The sequence below is a fragment of the Cervus canadensis genome, chromosome X (assembly GCF_019320065.1).
Source record: "Cervus canadensis isolate Bull #8, Minnesota chromosome X, ASM1932006v1, whole genome shotgun sequence".
NCBI classification, from domain to species: domain Eukaryota; kingdom Metazoa; phylum Chordata; class Mammalia; order Artiodactyla; family Cervidae; genus Cervus; species Cervus canadensis.
This window is the reverse complement of record NC_057419.1, coordinates 56,116,592-56,138,988: the sequence shown is the minus strand read 5'-3', so window position 1 is coordinate 56,138,988 and position 22,397 is coordinate 56,116,592. Positions and strand designations below refer to the sequence as shown.

The following is a 22,397-nucleotide window of genomic DNA, read 5'->3' as shown; positions in this document are numbered from 1 at the left end:
GCTTTTCACAGGAGCTATTTGATTGGAAATTAGAGCAGACAAGCAGAGAAAACTTGGCAGGGTGATATAACCTTCAACACGTGGGCCATCCAAAGTCCCAGGAAAATGGGATTAGGTTTATACTTCTGAGTTTGAGGTTTTGAAAGACAACCCATATAACATCTATACTAGAGAAATGTTTCTTTTGTATTAATAATACTGCTAACATTTGCTATAAGCCAAGAGTAAAACAGTTGTCATGGGTGAATAAAACTTCAACAAATTCTATTGTAATTCTCCCGCATTTTACAGATAAAAATCTGAGTCACTGAGAAGGTAAATGTGACTTGTCAAAGATCACACCACTTGTCAGTGGCTAAAGTCTGGTTTGTGTCCAAGGAGTCTATCTCTGTGGGGGAAAGGTTTGGATGTTATTTTATGGTTACTTTGGGCGGAGTTCCCTAGAAATAGTTGCTAGAACAGATGGTAAAGTTGACTGGACTATGCCATGTGTAAAGCTCCCTTCTTGATCCTTGGCTGATTGTATCAAATAGAGTACAAAAATAATGGCATAAAAAAGATAAGTCTATTTCTCATTCATGTAAAAAAAAAAAAACCTGCAGGTAGGCAGCCTATGGCTACCTTGCTTTCTCCATGGCTATCAGAGACTCTTTCCAGTTTTCTCTTATCCTATCCTTAAGAGTATGGAGCTTTTGTCAAATGAAAAAAAAAGATATGGAGCTTGTCCTTATGGTCCAAGATGGCTGGTAGAACTTCAGCCTTCACATCTAAATTCTAAGCATCAGGATGAAGTAATACCAAAGAAGGGCCTTCTGTCTTTCTTAAAGGAGATTTCTCAAAAGTTCTGCCTAACATTTCTATTTATATATCACTTAACAGAACTAGATCACATAAATCACCTCTTGGAAATGTATTCCTTTACTCCACATGGCATCTGAAAATCAGGGCTCTGTTGCTAAGTAGGAACAGGAGAAGGATGTTAGAGTTAACACCCAGCACATTGGTTCTATGGCACATTAACTCATCCAACTTGTAATTTTGTGTCTTCACAGTGACTACAGGTATGTGGCAGCTGCTCTGGCTGTCATGAGAAATGTGACTCAGCAGATCAATGAACGCAAGCGTCGCTTGGAGAATATTGACAAGATTGCACAGTGGCAAGCCTCTGTTCTAGATTGGGAGGTAGGATACTTTCACCAGCAGGGACACTGAAGAGTTCAAATACCTTAGCCAGAACCTCCCATTTTAACCAAAGATGAACCAACAGTAATTATATTTGAAAAACAGGAGAAAGGATTTAAATTAGAGCCAAGGCAAAACTCACTGCTAATGAGAGGTGTCATGTACTTAAATAGCTTTCTAAGAACGTTGGAGAAAAGTCTGTAGCAATACTTTACTAGGACAGGAAAGATTCATTTCTTTGGGTGTTACTAAGAAACAATTGGGGTGACTCAGTAACCTTTCAAAGCTATTTCAAGTCCTGGAATTTTATCACCACCAGATAAACACTTGGATAAGTCGTAATATGTACAAATCCATTCCAAGACCCAGAATGCAAGGTTGGTTCTCTGATGCAGGCCAGCCAACATACTTCTTTTCCTCTTGTCAGGGATCACCTCACCCTGACATATCTACTAGTTCTATCTAAGCCTGCACACTTGAGGTCACAATCATCATCCCTGACCAAGTGATAGACCACATTCTGTTTTTTAAACATCTGATCATAAAAATAATTCCTGAGTCTTAATTCTATTGGAAACAATTATGACTTCTCTGAACTCAGAAAGCCTTCAGTGAAGTCACTAAAGCCTTGTCATCTGAAATGTTCACTTAAAGAGGATATACACAGCCTAACAACTAAACAGAGCTTTTGCCTCCAATGCCATGGTTCCTCTGAAGTTCCTGAGGGGTCTGTTCAGTAGAAACAGAGCTGTGAGTTTTAATACCTCACAGGTACCTATATGTTAAGTACAGTATTTATTGTTTGTCTCTTGTGCCCATCAGGAGAAGCAGGAGTAATGACATTTCATATTTATCTCTCAGGCCCAAGTTATAAAATATGACAATTCATAGCTAATATAACCAAGATGGAAAAAGCTGGACATGCTACCATGGAGGAAGAGGCAATCTTAAGCTTCATAGTCATAGTGTAAAAGTTGAGTCAGCTCCCCATTCCACTGGCCTCCACACAGGTACAATTCCCTGTAATTTGAGAGGTAGTGTTCCTCTAACTCCTCATATAGTTTAGCACATTCCGAGGGGATTAAATATCAGCCTTAGAGTTACTTAACCAAGATCCAGAAAAAATCATCTTTTCTTTGTTCTGTGACCTCTGTTCATCTTTAATGTAAATGGCTGGAAATGTCCACAGTTCTAAGCAGCGGGCATATTTTTGGGTCTTATTTGAAAGATAGTGTCCCCATATAGAATAGAAAACAGCAGTGATTCTTTGAGATGCAGGGAAAGGAAGGAAACTTCTAAAGAGACCTTCTTGCTCATAAGCCAGCACTGGCACAGACTTATTAGAAAATCACAGATTCTCTTTCCCTTGGGTCTGGTTTGCTTTGGCTAGTTGCCTGATCAAATGACCTCTAGCAAGCCCACAAAGTCTCAGGTACTCTGAAACTGTGGCTGGCTAGCAGGCCTCTTTTTCTCTACCCTTGATGGGATTCTCTGTAATATGAGTTTCCCAGCAGCAATTGACTTTCTATCCTATGGAACATTTTTCCCCTTTCCAATACTTGGAAGACTTTCTAATTTCTCCATGTGCTCTGAGCCTCCAGTCCCTGCATCTGGAGTCATACAATATCAAGAATAGCTTGAAATCTTTGCCCTGATCAGAAAGCTTCAGTCACACCCAACTTGAAAGCACTGAACTATAATTTAGAGATTCAGCATCTCAGAAAGAGTTTTATATTTTTATGTCTATAGGTGCGGGGGGGGGGGAGTGAGAAACAAAAAGGCAAGTCTAAGGTAGGATTGATAGGTGGCAGTTACTCTCTCCCTCTTTTGTAAGCATTATTGATTTGTCCTCTAATCTCATCTAGGCCCACACAACCCTGCTTGACAAAGCCCTTCTTTATCTAAGTTGGTTAGAAGAAAAATTCTTTGTGGTTAACTTTTCAGATTCTGTGATCACTGTGGAACTTACCAGCTACAGAGAGGTTGCCGCTAGGAAAGTTTTTCTTTATCAAGGCCTGTTGGGTACATTTCAGAAACCAGGCCCAAAGTTTCGATCAAGTGTACCATATCTAGTCTTAAACACTTCTAGAATGTCAGTGTCACTAGGGCTCTTAGTGAATTCCCTGAGCAATAACCCTGGTCATGCTTATGCACATGTGTGTGCATATACATATGTGCACACATGCACACCTTGTAATGATGGTGAAAGTCTGAGAAGCCTATTCCTCAGCAAGGCCAAATAGCAAGTCAATGACAAAACTAAAACTTGAATATAGTCTCTAAATTCTTTTTTTTTTTTTGGAGATACAAATACAAGCACTTTGTTTTAAAAAGTAAACACAAAAGATAGATGTAAATTCAAAAGTGTTTAAATGCTTCCATTTTGAATAATTCAATTAAGAGGGTATTGTTTTCACTGCTGCACCACATACTCTTGTAGTCTTCTGCTTCCTAAGCGCAGTTGCTATCCTATGATATTACAAGGACTTGTTTCTTCAGTAAAGTGTCCATATCTAAGAAAGAGAGTAAAACTGTCTTGGGGGGTGGGGGGGGAATCCAAATACCAGTAAGGCTAAAGGTGGATGAGTGCTGGGGCCTCCCCCAAGAAGAAACAGGATATGTCTGTTCCATGGCTGGTTGGCTCTTGGCTTAGGTGGCCCAAACTCACTAGTTCCCTTCGTTGTATAGCCCACCTACCCAAGCAGTTGAACAGGCAGAGAGAAGCTCTGCCAGCTTGGTGGTGCTGCTATGGACAAGCCTTGCACATCAAGAAAATGAAGCAGTGCTTTTCTCTTTCTGCCACTCCCTTACCTCCTCCAGATGTTTGAAAAAACAAGGTAGCTGTTAAAAACATAAACATCTACAGAATAATTCAACTTTAATTTGTCAAATGAAAAATAAGAGTCATAGAAGGAACCTTCAGAGCTTAATATCCCTTGAAGAGAAATTAGGAAAGAGGGTGGACAGTTGGTAGTATACAGGCAATAGCAATTGTTGCCTTCTCAATAAATCAAAGCATTTGGATAGAGAGCAGGAGATCTTGTATTTTATCCACACCTGGCCCTCCCTTAACTTATTCCATGAACATTCTGGGTCTTTTTGCCCACCTCCCTTTACCATCCTTGCTCCCTGTCAACCTAAATGGGGCCTAGAATTCTTTGAGTACCCCTGCTCTGCCTCACCCTCTAGGGCTCCTAAAAGTCAGTATCAGTATCACCTATACTTCTAAATAATAAGTACCTTGGACAGCTTGGGGAGTAGCAGGAAGAAGAACCTGTTCTCAAGAATTACAATTTCTCGGAACTTTCTATTTCTAATTTCTCTGATGCTGATATTTGGTTAAGCTGTCACTTTGCTACCCTTCATATGCATTAGATCCACTTAAAGGGAAGGTAGAAGGAGCATATCCCTAACAGCTTATTTTTGTCTCTCTCTCTTTTTTTTTCTGGAGCTTTTTACCAGGACCCCAAATTTGCAGCTTGTGTTTAGGAACTTGATTGTGTGTAGTTGTGATCACCTGTTCATAACACCCCTCCCCTCAACAGCCTGGTTATACATACTCAAGGGCATGTTCCAGTTTACTATTGGACTTCTGAATCCAAAGAATTTAGAGGAAATACAAAAGCCCAATGTGATGGAGGCAGCAAAAACATCTACTTAAAAGCTAAAGTGACTGGATGAAGCATGCTCCTGGGACCATTAGATCAAATGTGGAGTTGAATGTATTTGTTACTTCCCTGCCCTCCTGCCAGCAGGAAGAATCAAAAATAAGCTATGAGAAGGATAGCATTTACCTTGTCCTTCTCTCCTTTGATGTGCTCAGGGCATGGCCCCACATGAGATAATTAGCCTGTAATTAGAATGAGGTGCTAGACACTGAGATATTGAGATGACTGAGATGTGGCCTTGGCTATTCAGTGAGGACAAATATGTCCTAGCAAGAGCAAAATCATGGAAGAATAGAAGAAAACAGAAGGCATGTAGGGAAGAGGAGGTAAGAAGTGATTGCACTCGAGGGGTCAAGGCAAAGAACTATGTGGTGCAAGTGGGACAGAGGGGCAAAGCAGAGAACTCTAAACTCTAAGGTCTCTCTCCCTTACATGAACTGATTTGAAGTTCTCAAATAGCCATGTAAAGTACGTCAAACAGAAACCTTTGTATTAGCCACATTGTTTAAATGAGGAAGCAGATCGATGGTAATTAAGCTACTTCCCAAGAAAAAGAGTTGGTGGCAGCACTGTCCCCAGAACCCAAGTACTTGACAGTTCCACCTTAGAAATCTTCCAAGGCAGCTGGTTGTTCCATTATGGGATCATTATTTTGCTGTGGTTTGATGGTTTAAAGTATAACATTTAGAGGGACTCTGTCCTAGATTCTTCCACTTTGGGCATATTAATCCTAATTTCTCTGACATTGGTTTAGGAGTAAATAACAGTACCTCCCTTATTCATCAGAGGGCAGACAGAATAAAAACCACAATCACAGAAAACTAACCAAACTGTTCACATGGATCACAGCCTTGTCTGATTCAATGAAATTATGACCCATGCTGTGTAGGGCCACCCAAGACAGACAGGATATTGTGGAGAGTTCTGACAAAATGTGGTCTTCTGGAGAAGGGAATGGTAAACCACTTCAGTATTCTTGCCTTGAGGACCCCATGAGCAGTATGAAAAGGCAAAAAGATATGACACTGAAAGATGAACTTGCCGGTCAGTAGTTGCCCAATCTGCTACTAGAGAAGAGTGGAGAAATAGCTCCAGCAAGAATGAAGAGAAAACAATGCCCAGTTGTGTTTGTGACTGGTGATGGAAGTAAAGTCTGATGCTGTAAAGAATAATATTGCATGGGAACCTGGAATGTTAGGTCCATGAATCAAGGTAAATGGGAACTGGTCAAATAAGAGATGGAGAGAGTGAACATTGGCATGTTAGGAATCAGTGAACTAAAATAGACTGGGATGGGTGGTTTTAATTCAGATGGCCATTATATCTACTACTGTGGGCAGGAATCCCCTAGAAGAAATGGAGTAGCCCTCAGAGTCAACAAAAGAGTCCAAAATTCAGTACTTGGGTGCAATCTGAAAAATGACAGAATGATCTCTGTTCATTTCCAAGGCAAACCATTCAATAGCACAGTGATCCAAGTCTATGCCCCAACCACTAATGCTGAAGAAGCTGAAGTTGAATGGTTCTATGATGACCTACAAGGTCTTCTGGAACTAACACCTAAAAAGGATGTCCTTTTCATCATAGGGGACTGGAATGCAAAAGTAGGAAGTCAAGAGATACCCGGAGTAACAGGCAAGTTTGTCCTTAGAGTACAAAATGAAGCAGGGCAAAGGCTAACAGAGTTTTGCCAAGAGAATGCACTGGTCATAGCAAACACCCTCTTCATACAACACAAGAGAAGACTCTACACATGGGCATCACCAAATGGTCAATACCAAAATCAGATTGATTATACTCTTTGCAGCCAAAGATAGAGAAGCTCTATACAGTCAGCAAAAACAAGACTTGGAGCTGACTGTGGCTCAGATCATGAACTCCTCATTCATGAATTTAAATTCAGATTTAAATTGAAGAAAGTGGGGAAAACCACTAGACCATTCAGGTATGATTTAAATCAAATCCCTCGTTATTTTCAGTGGAAGTGACAAGTAGATTCAAGGGATTACATCTCATAGAGTGTCTGAAGAACTATGGATAGAAGTTCATGACATTGTACAGCAGGCAGTGATCAAGAGCATCCCCAAGTAAAAGATATGCAAAAAGTCAAAATGGTTGTCTGAAGAGGCCTTACAAATAGCTGAGAAAAGAAGAGAAGTAAAAGGAAATGGAGAAAAGGAAAGATATACCCATCTGAATGTAGAGTTCCAAAGAATAGCAAGGAGAGATAAGAAAGACTTCCTCAGTGATCAATGCAAAATAGAGGAAAACAATAGAATGGGAAAGACTAGAGATCTCTTTCAGAAAAAATAGAGATACCAAGAGAATATTTCATGCAAAGATGGGCACAATAAAAGACAGAAGTGGTATGAACATAAGAGAAGCAGAAGATATTAAGAAGAGGTGGCAAGAATACATAGAAGAACTATACAAAAAAGATCTTAATGACCCATATTACCATGACGATGTGATCACTCACCTAGAGCCAGACATCCTGGAGTCTGAAGTCAAGTGGGCCTTAAGAAGCATCACTACACAAAGCTAGTGGAGGTGATGGAATTCCAGCTGAGCTATTACAAGCTATTACAAGTAAAAGATGATGCTGTGAAAGTGCTGCACTCAATATGCCAGCAAATTTGGAAAACTCAGCAGTGGCCACAGGACTGGAAAAGGTCAGTTTTCATTCTAATCCCAAAGAAAGACAATACCAAAGAATGTTCAAACTACTGGAACAATTGCCCTCATCTCACATGCTAGCAAAGTAATGCTCAAAATTCTCCAAGAGAGGCTTCAATAGTACATGAACTGAGGACTTTGAGATGTTTAAGCTGGATTTAGAAAAGGCAGAGGAACCAGAGATCAAATTGCCAAATCCATAGGATCATAGAAGAAGCAAGAGAGTTCCAGAAAAACATCATTTTCTGCTTTATTGACTACTCCAAAGCCTTTGACTGTGGATCACAACAAACTGTGGAACATTGTTAAAGTGATGGGAATACCAGACCACCTTACCTGTCTCCTGGGAAATCTGTATGCAAGTCAAGATGCAACAGTTAGAACTGGACATGGAACAACAGACTAGTTGGCAAAGGATATGGCAAGAATATATATTGTCACCCTGCTTATTTAACTTATATGCAGAGTACATCATGAGAAATGCTTGGCTGGGTGAAACACAAGCTGGAATCAAGATTCCTGACAGAAATATCAATAACTTCAGATATGTAGATGACACCACTCTTATGGCAGAAAGTGAAGAAGAACTAAAGAGCCTCTTGATGAAAGTGAAAGAAGAGAGTCAAAAAGTTGGCTTAAAACTCAGCATTCAGAAAACTAAAATCATGGCATCCGGTCCCATCACTTCATGGCAAATAGATGGGGAAACAATGGAAACAGTGACAAACTTTATTTTGGGGGGCTCCAAAATCAGTTCAGATGGTAACTGCAGCCATGAAAGTAAAAGACGCTTGCTCCTTGGAAGAAAAGCTATGACCAAACTAGACAACATATTAAAAAGCAGAGACATTACTTTGCCAACAAAGGTCCACATAGTCAAAGCTATGGTTTTTCCACTAGTCATGTATGGATGTGGGAATAGGACCATGAAGAAAGCTGCCAAAAAAATTGATGCTTTTGTATTGTGTTGTTGAAAACTCTTGACTGCGAGGAAATCAAACCAGTCAATCCTAAAGGAAATCAGTCCTGAATATTCATTGGAAGGACTGATGCTGAAGCTGAAGTTCCAATACTTTGGCCACTAGATGTGAAGAACTGTCTCATTGGTAAAGACCCTAATGCTGAGAAAGACTGAAGGCAGGAGGAGAAGGGGATGACAGTGGATGAGATTGTTGGATGGCATCACTGACTCGATGGACATGAGTTTGAATAAGCTCTGATATTTGGTGATGGACAGGGAATCCTGGCATGCTGCAGTCAATGGGGTTGCAAAGAGTCAGACATGACTGAGTGACTGACCTGAACTGAACAGTACATCCCTTATTGGGTTATGAGTATTAATTGGAATATGTGGCACAGGATTTGGGGCACACAGTAATATTCAAGGTAATAGCTATCATTATGTGGAATGTACTTTTCTAAGCACTTTATATGTTATATAATTCTTACAACAGCCAGATGAGGTTGGTCATGTTATTATCATCATTTTAAAGATGAGGAAACTGAGGAACAGAGAACATAAGAGAGTTACCTGACAACAATCAGCTTGGTGAGCACAGAGGTGTATTTATTCAAGTTTCCTTCTTGGTAGAATGACACCAAGTGGCACTCATGGCAAGTACTTAGAATTGATAGAATTGGGGTATTCCTCGCTGGTAGAGTGGGTGGACCAGATGGCAATGAGCAGTAACCTTGGTCTGATCATCCTCGGCTTAGCAAATTGTGCCTTTGAAAGTCATCCTGGGCATCTTTGTATGGCATTGCCCCCCTTTATACCTTTCTTTCACTTCATACATGTTTAAAATGGATTCTAATACAGGTTCCTGGCCTGTCTCAAGTTGGGGCATGGACGAGTGGTACACCTTTCAGCTTCCCATCCCTCCAACACTAAAACTTTGCATGGCCCCCACACTCTCAGGGATTCTTTTCCTAGTCCTGGGCTTCCAGATGTTCTGGGTTAGTATGTGGGCCCACCAAAGAGGAATATTTACCAAAATTCCAGGGAGCCCCTAGGCTGTGGTCTGGAGTCACACTGGTACCTCTGAGCTTTCTTTTTGAGGTTGTAATATTAGAAAATATTTCCACAGAGCTCCTGTTTTTCTTCCTATCTCTTAGACAGAAAACAAAATGATATGCTCAATAATACCACTTCTAGCTACCCTTCTCTTTGTGCCACTGCCTTGCCTATGTTGTTTGCCTCTGATTGTTTACAGGAAAATTCAGGAGCCCCCATGTCTAACTTTGACTTGAAACTTTTTGGTGCAAGGCTGAGATCTTAGCATTAGAGTGTCAGAGCTGGGACCTTAGAGATCATCCTCACATACCTCATTTAACAGCTAGAAAAACTGGGACCCAGAGAGAGGAAGGGACTGACCCTTCAGTGCCTTTTTGGCCTAGAGACAATATAATGTATTGACAAAAATGAGCACACTTTCTGGAGTTGCAGACTTAGGGTTGCATTGTAGATCTTTGGCTAATTAGCTGGGTGATCATGGCTGATCACTTGACTTCTTTGTCCATCAGACTATACAGATGATAGCAAAACTACCTTCCAGAGCTATTGTGATGCTCAGAAGAGACAGAGTGAAAGTATGTAACATGATGTCTGACCCCTGTAGGTGCTCAGTAAGTATTAACTCTCCTGAATCATGGAGCCACTGCTCTTTGTCCCCAAGGTTTGCCTTGCATTCCACAAGTTCTGAGCATACCTGTATTAGACTCCTCTGCTGAGGTGTAAACTCCTTAAGAACAGGGCAAGATATGGCTTGGCATCTGACATACAGCCCTACATATCAGAGTTCCCACAAATAAAAGGCCCTTGGAAACTGTAGAATAGAATTAGCTAAGAGTTAAATGTCTTGGTGGGGCTTTTGGTGTGTGTCTGATTCTACATAGCAAGAAAGACAAGCAAGTTATTCAGGCTTTCTGGATATCAGACCAAGGTAGCTATTCTTATCCCTCCTTGTCTTGTTTTACTTGTCTGGGAACCAAAGTGACTTCTCACACCTGCTCAGGCTTTACTCTTCAGGTACAAGAAAGAGACTTAAAGTCTAGAACTGGGACGAAAGATTGGGATGGAAAGAGAGATTCATAGAAAAAAAAAAAGAGAGAGAGGGAGAATATAAGAGAGAGAGAGAGAGGCAGATAGACATATCAAGGTAGCTGGTGCCTCTGTGGCCAGAGAGCAACTGGTAAAGGACTGTATCAGTCCTGGGTAGTGGGGCTCATTTGACTTCAGGATAAACAAGACTATGGGTCTTTATAACTCATGGAGCCTTTCAGGGACTCCCAGGGGTCCCTACCTCTATTCCTTCTTCCTCACTAGTCCCTTTCTGTCCTGCTTATTTCCCAGTTTATAGTCAACCCTAGGTGTCTCCAGGCAGATGAAGATGCCATGCTTCCTGCCTGGCTGCCTCTTATTATCATATGTCCTTTCCAGGGCGAGGACATCCTAGACAGGAGCTCGGAGCTGATCTACACTGGGGAGATGGCGTGGATCTACCAGCCCTATGGCCGCAACCAGCAGCGAGTCTTCTTCCTGTTTGACCACCAGATGGTCCTCTGCAAGAAGGTAACCCTACCCCTTTCTTCCCTGAGGGAGATGGTCACCTCAGAGAGCACCAGACCCTTCCTCACTGTCATCCCTTGCTCCAAATGAGGTGAGCAACCCTACTAGGCAAGAACAAGACAGGAAATCGGCAGCAATTCCATATCATGATCACTGGTATGCCTTGACATCACAGGCAGTGCTGTCTTACCGGCTGTGAAACTCTGAAATTCGTAAATTTTGTGTTGGTATATTTTTTAGACTTTTCCATCCTGCTCTTCATGGTGATCTTTCTCACTCTTTTCCACCCAGAGCTGATAGACTACACTGCTGATCTGTACCAGTTCCTAAAAATATTGTAATATTTCTATTCTAGTTTGTGAACAGTGGCTTCCCTGAGCACCTCCTCCCATTTCTTCTCTAATAGCTTTGCCCATCTGGCCCTTACTGCCCTAGGAACCAACACAGGACATCCTAACTTACCCTTACAGGTAGGTACATTTGTAATAGGAAGTTTCCCTGTTCCCCTACCCATTTCCTCTATAAGGTGAGTCACATCCCTACAACTCTCAACTGTGCTCTCTTTTACATTCCCTTCTCTTTAATTTCATTTGAGAAAATGTTTTACTCTTATGATTAACTCAGTATGAGTATTTGTTTCTTAGTATCTTCTCCTTGGCGGGTAGGAGGGTGGTATATGTTTTCAGCCTGATTCCTCCAGATTGGATACTATTTCCTCTACCTCCTCCCTTAGGATAGGGAGTTCAGATAACTTTTGGCTCCAGGGACTGGTGGAAAGAATTTGGGACCAGGGGAAGTTAAAGGAGGGCAAAACCAAAGAATATTTAGAGTGACTTTAAATTCACCATCCTACCCTTAGCTCTTTCTCCATAATTCACTTCCTTTGTTCTCTTCTTCACCCATAGCAAATACCTTTGCAAGGGAATACTAAGTCATGAAACATTAAACACTATAATGTTTTCTAACCTGGAGAAGGAAATGGCAACCCACTCCAGTATTCTTGCCTGGAGAATTCTATGGACAGAGGAGCCTGGTGGGCTACAGTCCATGGAGTCACAAAGAGTTGGATACGACTGAGTGACTTTTTTTTTTCAACCTGGAACAAGAACCACACATTTGTGGTTTGTTTTTTTTTTTTTTTTTTTCCATTTATTTTTATTAGTTGGAGGCTAATTACTTTACTATATTGTAGTGGTTTTTGCCATACATTGCCATGAATCAGCCATGGATTTACATGTATTCCCCATCCTGAACCCCCCTCTCACCTCCCTCCCCATCCCATCCCTCTGGATCATCCCAGTGCACCAGCCCGGAGCACTTGTCTTATGCATCCAACCTGGACTGGTGATCTGTTTCACACTTGATAATATACATGTTTCGATGCTGTTCTCTCAGATCATCCCACCCTCGCCTTCTCCCATAGAGTCCAAAAGTCTGTTCTATACATCTGTGTCTCTTTTTCTGTCTTTTTTTAAGCTGCTTTTCTCTGTGTATGCCACATCTTGTATTAAATCTTTGTTCACTTGCCTTTGATGGTACATTAAGGGAACAAATTGAATTTCAAGTCAAACCTCCTCAGTGTTTGGAGATAAGCTTTTAAGTACCAGCTCTGGAACTGATAGCTGGCTAGTTAATGGAGATAGTTACTGCCTCAGTCTTGACCTGGCCCTGGAAGAGATAATTTTTAGGAATCTGGAACTTGGCTAAGCACCTAGCCCTCTTATTATTTACCCCCAACTCTTCCTTAGACTTACATCAAATCAGGAGGCAGATTTTTGAGGATTAATTTAGGTAGCCAAGGAAATTTTCAGCATATCAGCCATGTTACCCATAGGCATCTGCCCATTCTCCCCACTGAGGCATTTTTACACTCAGAACAACCAGTCATAGAGAGACACAGAAAAACAATTAGGAAGCTGGTTTATTTTAGAGTTGTGTACAACTCAGACCCTGTTAATCTGGGCACCTGTCTGCCAAGGCTGAGATTACTTTAAGTAAAATGTGAAACTTAGCTCTGGAAAGAGGTAGATATAAGAAACTAAGAGACAGAGACAGGAGCCAGGACACAAAATAGTGATGCAAAGGCTAGGAATAAAGGGAAGAAACAAGATGGACAGTGGGCTTAGTTTATGAGCAAGGGGCAGCAGAAGAATAAAATGGAGTGAGAGTCAGCTCCAGGCCAACTAGTATGAGCCGGTGATTAAGGAGAAACCAGAAGTCAAGGCAGGGTTGGGGGTTCAAGCAAGTCAACCTTGCAGCATGGGGGTAGCAGGCAACAAGGATCACAAAAACAAGAGAAACCTTGAAGCTAGCAAAGCTTTCTTCCAAGGAGAGCCTTCTTTTTCTAGCAAGAACTGTGGACTTGCCTTCCAGAACAAAGCTAACTCAGACTCTTGAGTATAAAGGGCACTAACTACATACCTGGGCCTTCTTGACTCTGGTTTCTCAAAGCATGAGCAACTACAGCTTGATTTTTCAAAGGTTATTAAAGCTACATATGATGCTTGTGTTGAGGCTATGGTTGAGGATTTCTATTTGATACCTAAAATAGGCCTTTCTATTCAGCAAATAGGGAGTAACCTTTTGAGAAATGACCATGAAGCCAAAATAAGGTATAGAAAAAGACAAGGTCCTTTGTCTGCTGGGTGGTTGAGAACCTCTTGTCACTGCTCTAAAGACTTTCCTCATGAGGTAGAGCTGGAAGAAATGGACAGAGCCTCTTGAAGGTGAAGATTCCTTTGGCAAAGGAAATCTATAAAGGAAAAGAAGGAGAAGGGCCAGGACTAGAACTGGGCGAGTAAGGCACACACCTTAGGCACAGATTTAAAAATGATGCCCCAGAACACAGTAATCTTTTTACAAGGAAGAAAGGGCACAAGAAAGCTAAGTAATCAAATGTTACTACACTAAGCTTTCTGATGAGTTCATATTTTAAAAGGAAGAGGAAACATGGGGCCCTAGCAAGTGGAGAGATAATATGTAATATTTTATATGTGGTAGGGTGTTTAATAGGAGTGACAAAGATTAGTTTCATGAATCCTAGAATGGGTAAAAGTTAGTTTTTAAAGATTCTAAGATAATATCAATGATTTTAAAAGATCTGTTCAAAGAAAGAAGAAAAAAAGTGATATTCTGTCAGCTCCCTGCTAAGGACAAATAATTTACTAGTAACAGAGGAACATAAAACTTCTCTGTCAATGGAAAAAGAGCATAAACTTGTTGATGGGGAATTTAAACCTAAAATATCTGTAGTTGTAAGAAAACACTTCAGTGTTCTAAATTTCATACTGTAATTATTGATCCCCTGCACTGTGCCAGCCAGCTCTGCCTTCTTTGGGCTTGTGATCTAAAATAGTTTAAAAATATATACATCATTGGGCACTGAAATAATCCTCAGATGTCCCCAGCAGAATTGCTGTAGATAAACTCAACAGAGTCATGTGTTCCAGGAGATCTATCAAAACACTATAGATGAGAAAATGTACCAGTTTTCAAAATTTAAAAGATTCTAGAAATACAGATTGACAATGAAGGACTAACATTCACTGTGTACCTCTATGATTCTGTTCTAATACCTTTATTTTCATTAACTCAATTTAATCATCACAACAAATATATGAGGTAAGTACTATCATTTTTCCCATTTTAAATATATATAAGGTGAGGTACAGAGAAGTTATATGGTTATGAAGTTGCCTAAAAATTGACAGAAGGTAATGGAACAAAACCCTGAATACATTGTTCAATAAAGTTCTTGGTGAAAGTGAAAAATGTATCTTTTATTTTTGCTTAAAAAAAACAAAGGAACTTGTTGACCAACCCAATATAATTTGCCCAAGGTAATACCATAGCTATTGAGTGATGGAGCCAGGAATTGAATCTAGGAAAGCTAGCTCCAAACTTTTCATTAGTAATCTCTGTGTCATTATTCCCATTGAGCTTGTCAGAATTCTAAAATAGATTATCAGAGGTGGACATTTAAATGGAGGTACAGTGACAGGGACTCACCATTGGTTTCCTAAGAGCAGATCATGTCACATAAAATCCAGTTTCTATCTTGTCATTAACTAGAGTAGTTGATGAGAGGGTTGCAGTAGATAGAAAATATCATGATTTTAGCCTGGTGCTTCAGATTTTCTAAGGTTTCCTTGGAGAAGGAATGTGGAATGGTAGAAAAAGCATAAAATTTATGGTCAGATTTGGGGCTCCTTAGTTCCAGCACTCTCTAACTACATGATTTCAAACAAATGACTTTTCACTTCCTTCACCTTTACTTTATTGTCTGTAAAATGAAGGTAACAGCTACTCTACAGGGTTGTGAAGATTAAATGAAATCAGTGCATAATTAAATGCCTGATGGTGGGCCTTATACCTAGTAGGTACTTGTTAGTCTTCTCCCAACCCAATAAAGAAATAATCAGCCTTGTAAGATAGTGAGGCTTATGCATGCTCAGTCCTCTGTCGATGGGATTCTCCAGGCAAGAATACTGGAGTGGGTTGCCATTTCCTCGTCCCAGGGATCTTCCCAACTCAGGGATCAAACCTGCATCTCCTGCATTGCAAGCAAATTCTTTACCCACTGAGCCATCAGGGAAGCCCCTCCATCACTAGATGTGCCACCAAGTGAGCTAGATGTTTTCCTGCCAGAGATAGTATAAGAGAGATTGAAAGACCTATCTGACTCCTGAGATAATTTGGCCCAGTTATTATTAATAAGTTCTCATCCAACTCTCAAGATTCTGTTCATTCCCAAAAAGTTAAGTTAAACTTCCCCAACTAGAAGTTGGGATTGTGTACACCACTTAGAACAGCTTGAAAAACATGTAGCTTATTTCAGAGTGTGCATATATGTGTGTGAATATATATATGAAGATGTTTTCTAAGCATCATTATACTAGGTGGAAAATGACACCAGTGGCTTCTGACTGTGTGATCCCTTCCTTAACTTTTGCTGCTTTCCTCTTTGTCACTTTTGTTTTGAAAAACCTAGATAAGCCTTTTTTTTCCCATTTATTTTTACTAGTTGGAGGCTAATTACTTTACAATATTGTAGTGGTTTCTGTCATGCACTGACATGAATCAGCCATGGATCTACACGTATTCCCCATCCCGATCCCCCCTCCCATCTCCCTCTCCACTCGATCCCTCCGGGTCTTCCCAGTGCACCAGGCCGGAGCACTTGTCTCATGCATCCAACCTGGGCTGGTGATCTGTTTCACCCTTGATAATATACATGTTTCGATGCTGTTCTCTCGAAACATCCCACCCTCGCCTTCTCCCACAGAGTCCAAAAGTCTGTTCTGTACATCTGTGTCTCTTTTTCTGTTTTGCACATAGGGTTATCGTTACCATCTTTCTAAATTCCATATGTATGTGTTAGTATACTGTATTGAGTCAGTTCTAATGAGATGGATGAAACTGGAGCCCATTATACAGAGTGAAATAAGCCAGAAAGATAGATAAGCCTTTTTAATTTTTTTTTCTTGTCCATTATGATATCACTTATGTTTCTGCTCCTCTGCAGCTTGTTGTTGTTCAGTCACTAAATCGTGTCTGACTCTATGTGACCTCATGGACTGCAGCACACCAGGCTTCTCTGTCCTTCAGTATCTCCCTGAGTTTGCTCAAACTAATGTCCATTAAATAGGTGATGCTATCCAATCATCTCATCCTCTGTTGTCCTCTTTTCCTCCTGCTGTCAATCTTTCCCAGCATCAGGATCCTTTCCAATGAATCAGCTCTTCTCATCAGGTGACCAAAGTATTGGAGCTTCAGCTTCAGCATCAGTCCTTCCAGTGAATATTCAGGGTTGATTTCCTTTAGGATTGACTGATTTGATCTCCTTGAAGTCCAAGGGACTCTCAAGAGTCTTCTCCAGCACCACAGATTGAAACAGTCAATTCTTCAGCACTCAGTCTTCTTTATGTTCCAAATCTCACATCCATATATGACTACTGGAAAACCATAGCTTTGACTATACTTTTTTGGCAAAGTGATATCTCTGCTTTTTAAAATGCTGTCTAGGTTTGTCATAGCTTTTCTTCCAAGGAGCAAGCATCTTTTAATTTCCTGGCTGCAGTCACTGTCTGCAATGATTTTGGAGCCCAAGAAGATAAACTGTGTCACTGCTCCCAATTTTTCCCTATCTATTTGCCATGAAGTGATGATACTGAATGCCATGATATTACTTTTTTGAGTGTTGAGTTTTAAGCCAGCTTTTTCACTCTCCTCCTTCACTCTCATTAAGAGTCTCTTTAGTTCCTCTGTACTTTCTGCCATTAGAGTGGTATTATCTGCATATCTGAGGCTGTTGATATTTCTCCCACCAATCTTGATTCCAGCTTGTGATTCATCCAGCCTGGCATTTCTCATGATATACTCTGCATCTAAGTTAAATAAACAGGGTGACAATATACAACCTTGACATACTCCTTTACCAATTTTGAACCAGTCCATTGTTCCATGTCCTGTTCTAAAAGTTGCTTCTTGTCCTGCATACAGCCTTCTCAGGAGATAGGTAAGGTGGTCTAGCCTTCCCATCTCTTTAAGAATTGTCCAGTTTGTTGTCATCCACACAAAGACTTTAGTGTAGTTAATGAAGCAGAAATAGATATTTTTCTGAAATTCCTTTGCTTTCTCTATGATCCAATGAATGTTGGTAATTTGGCCTCTGGTTCTTCTGCCTTTTCTTAGACCTTGCTTATACATCTGGAATTTCTCAGTTCATGTACTGCTGAAGCCTAGCTTGAAGGATTTTGAGTTGCTAGCTTATGAAATGAGCACTACTGTACAGTAGTTTGAACATTCTTTGGCATTGCTCTTCTTTGAGATTGGAATGAAAACTGACCTTTACCAGTTCTTTGGCCACTGCTGAGTTTTCCAAATTTGCTGACATATTGAGTGTAGCTTTTTAACATCATCTTTTAGGATTTGAAATAGTTCAGCTGGAATTCTATCACCTCCACTGGCTTTGTTTGCAGTAATACTCCCTAAGGCCCACTTGACTTCACACTCCAGGATGTCTGGCTCTAGAAGAGTGACTACACATTTGTGTTTATCCGAGTCATTAAGACCTTTTTTGTATAGTTCTTCTGTGTATTCTTGCCATTTCTTCTTAATCTCTCCTGGTTCTATTAGGTCCTTACCAATTCTGTCCTTTACCATGCCCATCCTTGCATGAAATATTCCCCTGATATCTCCAATTTTTTAAAGAGATTTCTAGTCTTTCCCATTCTATTGCTTTCTTCTATTTCTTTGCATTAAGAAGTCTTTCTTCTCTCTCCTTGTTATTCTTTGGATCTCTTCAGTTAGATATATCTTTACCTTTCTCCTTTGCCTTTTGCTTCTCTCCTTTTCTCAGCTATTTGTAAAGCCTCCTCAGACAACCACTTTCGTTTCTTGAATTTATTTTTCTTTGGAATGGTTTTGATCACTAACTCCTGTACATTGTTACAAATCTTTGTCCATAGTTCTTCAGGGACTCTGTCTACCAGATCTAATCCCTTGAATCTATTTGTCACCTACATGGTATAATCATAAGGGATTTGATGGCCTGTGGTTTTCCCTACTTTCTTCTATTTAAGCCTGAATTTTGCAATAAGGAGCTCATGATCTTAGCCACTGTCAGCTCCAGGTCTTGTTTTTTGCTAACTGTATACAGATTCTCCATCATTGGCTACACAGTATGTAATCAATCTGATTTTTTCAATGTTGACCATCTGGTGATGTCCATGTGTAGAGTTGTCTCTTGTGTTGTTGGAAGAGGGTATTTGCTACGACTGGTATGTTCTCTTGACAAAACTCTGTTAGCCTTTGCCCTGCTTCATTTTGTACTCCAAGGCCAAACTTGCCTGTTACTCCAGGTATCTCTTGACTTCCTACTTTTGCATTCTAGTCCCCTATGATGAAAAGGACATCTTTTTTTGGATGTTGATTTTAGAAGGTCTTGTAGGTCCTCACAGAACTGTTCAACTTCAGCTTCTTTGGCATTAGTGGTTGGAGCATAGACTTGGATTACTCTGATATTGAATTGTTTGCCTTGGAGACAAACTGAGATCATTCTGTTGTTTTTGAGATTGTACCCAAGTACTAGTATTTCCTGATAGCTCAGTTTGTAAACAATCTGCCTGCAATGCAGGAGACCCCAGTTTGATTCCTGGGTTGGGAAGATCCTCTGGAGAAGGGATCGGCTACCCACTCCAGTATTCTTGGGCTTCCCTTGTGCCTCAGCTGGTAAAGAATCCACCTGCAATGCAGGAGACCTGGGTTTGATCCCTGGGTTGGGGAGATCCCCTGGAGAAGGGAAAGGTTACCCACTCCAGTATTCTGACCTAGAGAATTCCATGGACTGTATGGTCCATGGGGTTGCAAAGAGTCAGACATGACTGAGCACCTTTCACTTTCATTTCACCCAAGTACTGCATTTTGAACTATTTTGTTGACTGTGAGGGCTAATCCATTTCTTTTCAGGAATTTTTGCCCACAGTGAAAGTGAAAGTGAAGTCTCTCAGTTGTGTCCAACTCTTTGCCACCCCATGGACTGTAGCCTACCATGCTCCTCAGTCCATGGAATTTTCCAGGCAAGAGTACTGGAGTGGGTTGCCATTTCCTTCTCCAGGGGATCTTCCCAACCCAGGAATCAAACCCAGGTCTCCTGCACTGCAGGCAGATGCTTTACCATCTGAGACACCAGGGAAGCCCACAGTAGTACATATAACTGTTATCTGAATTTAATTTTGTTTAATGATTTTTTTGTTGTTGTTATTTTCCTCCTGAGATGATTATATTGGAAATGATTTAGTTGCTTCTGGAAATTTTACCATTTTTTGTTTCTCCCCCTTCATATTTTATTGAGGAAGAGAGGACAACCCCTTTTCCCTCTCCTCAGTTAATCATCCACCAATATTCTTACAATTCTGCTGTTGCCGCAAACAGTCTTTTCCCTATCTTTCATCAATTGTGCCAGTCTGGACATGCTCTGTTGTTCCCTGTGTCATAACTGCTTAGTTTTTTGTTGCCTTCATCATATTCTGGGAGAATTGGAACTAAATTGAATGTAAGGATGCTGGAGAGACAATTTATTCTGTTCATGGAACTTTCTGCCTTTGGACCATTTTTTCATGAACTAAAAGGCCAAACTTGGAGGTTGAGGCATTTGTGACAACTCAAAAATGCATTAGAGATGGAATTGAGTAGAAAAAAAAAAAGACTTCTATTTAAAACCAGTGGATTTTTTTTTCATTTATTTTTATTAGTTGGAGGCTAATTATTTTACAATATTGTAGTGGTTTTTGCCATACATTGACATGAATCAGCCATGGATTTACATGTGTTCCCCATCCTGAACCCCCCTCCCACTTCCCTCCCTATCCCATCCCTCTGAGTCATCCCAGTACACGAGCCCTGAGCACTTCTCTCATGCATCCAACCTGAACTGACGATCTGTTTCACACTTGATAATATACATGTTTCGATGCTGTTCTCTCAGATCATCCCACCCTTGCCTTCTCCCACAGAGTCCAAAAGTCTGTTCTATATATCTGTGTCTCTTTTTCTGTCTTGCATATAGGGTTATCGTTACCATCTTTCTAAATTCCATATATATGCTTTAGTATACTGTATTGCTGTTTGTCTTTCTGGCTTACTTCACTCTGTATAATGGGCTCCAGCTTCATCCATCTCATTAGGACTGGTTCAAATGAATTCTTTTTAATGGCTGAGTAATATTCCATGGTGTATATGTACCATAGCTTTCTTATCCATTCGTCTGCTAATGGGCATCTAGGTTGCTTCCATGTCCTAGCTATTATAAACAGTGCTGCAATGAACATTGGGGTGCACGTGTCTCTTTCAGATCTGGTTTCCTCGGTGTGTATGCCCAGGAGTGGGATTGCTGGGTTATATGGCAGTTCTATTTCCAGTTTTTTTAAGGAATCTCCACACTGTTCTCCACAGTGACTGTACTAGTTTGCATTCCCACCAACAGTGTAAGAGGGTTCCTTTTTCTCCACACCCTCTCCAGCATTTATTGCTTGTAGAATTTTGGATAGCAGCCATCCTGACTGGCATGTAATGGAACCTCATTGTGGTTTTGATTTGCATTTCTCTGATAATGAGTGATGTTGAGCATCTTTTCATGTGTTTGTTAGCCATCTGTATGTCTTCTTTGGAGAAATGTCTGTTTAGTTCTTTGGCCCATTTTTTGATTGGGTCATTTATTTTTCTGGAATTGAGCTGCAGGAGTTGTTTTTATATTTTTGAGATTAATCATTTGTTGCTTCATTTGCTATTATTTTCTCCCATTCTGAAGGCTGTCCTTTCACCTTGGTTATAGTTTCCTTTGTTGTGCAAAAGCTTTTAAGTTTAATTCAGTTGCATTTGTTTATGTTTGTTTTTATTTCCAATATTCTGGGAGGTGGGTCATAGAGGATCGTGCTGTGATTTATGTCGGAGAGTATTTTGCCTATGTTCTCCTCTAGGAGTTTTATAGTTTCTGGTCTTACATTTAGATCTTTAATCTATTTTGAGTTTATTTTTGTGTATGGTGTTCTAGTTTCGTTCTTTTACAAGTGGTTGACCAGTTTTCCCAGAACCACTTGTTAAAGAGGTTGTCTTTTTTCCGTTGTATATTCTTTCCTCCTTTGTCGAAGATAAGGTGTCCATAGGTACGTGGATTTATCTGTGGGCTTTCTATTTTGTTCCATTGATTTATATTTCTGTCTCTGTGCTAGTACCATACTGTCTTAATGACTGTGGCTTTGTAGTAGAGCCTGACGTCAGGCAGGTTGATTCCTCCAGTTCCATTCTTCTTTCTCAAGATAACTTTGGCTATTTGAGGTTCTTTTGTGTTTCCATACAAATTGTGAAATTATTTGTTCTAGGTCTGTGAAAAATACCATTGGTAGCTTGATAGGGATTGCATTGAATCTATAGATTGCTTTGGGTAGTATAGCCATTTTCACAATATTGATTCTTCTAATCCATGAACACGGTATATTTCTCCATCTATTTGTGTCCTCTTTGGTTTCTTTCATCAGTGTTTTATAATTTTCTATATATAGGTCTTTTGTTTCTTTAGGTAGATATACTCCTAGGTATTTTATTCTTTTTGTTGCAATGGTGAATGGTATTGTTTCCTTAATTTCTCTTTCTGTTTTCTCATTGTTAGCATATAGGAATGCAAGGGATTTCTGTGTGTTAATTTTATATCCTGCAACTTTACTGTATTCATTGATTAGCTGTAGTAATTTTCTGATAGATTCTTTAGGGTTTTCTATGTAGAGGATCATGTCGTCTGCAAACAG

At 40.3% G+C, this 22,397-nt stretch overlaps 1 protein-coding gene across 10 annotated transcripts in view; it reads left to right on the top strand.

Moving 5' to 3' along the window:
• The window catches only part of ARHGEF9 (Cdc42 guanine nucleotide exchange factor 9), a 246,637-nt gene that overhangs the window by 179,101 nt on the left and 45,139 nt on the right, over positions 1–22,397 (top strand). For all 10 annotated transcript variants that reach the window (XM_043457945.1, XM_043457947.1, XM_043457946.1 and 7 more), the window contains 2 exons: positions 1,053–1,182; positions 10,966–11,097. In XM_043457945.1, coding sequence (XP_043313880.1) covers positions 1,053–1,182; positions 10,966–11,097 — 262 coding nt within the window. The remainder of the gene's footprint in view (positions 1–1,052; positions 1,183–10,965; positions 11,098–22,397) is intronic.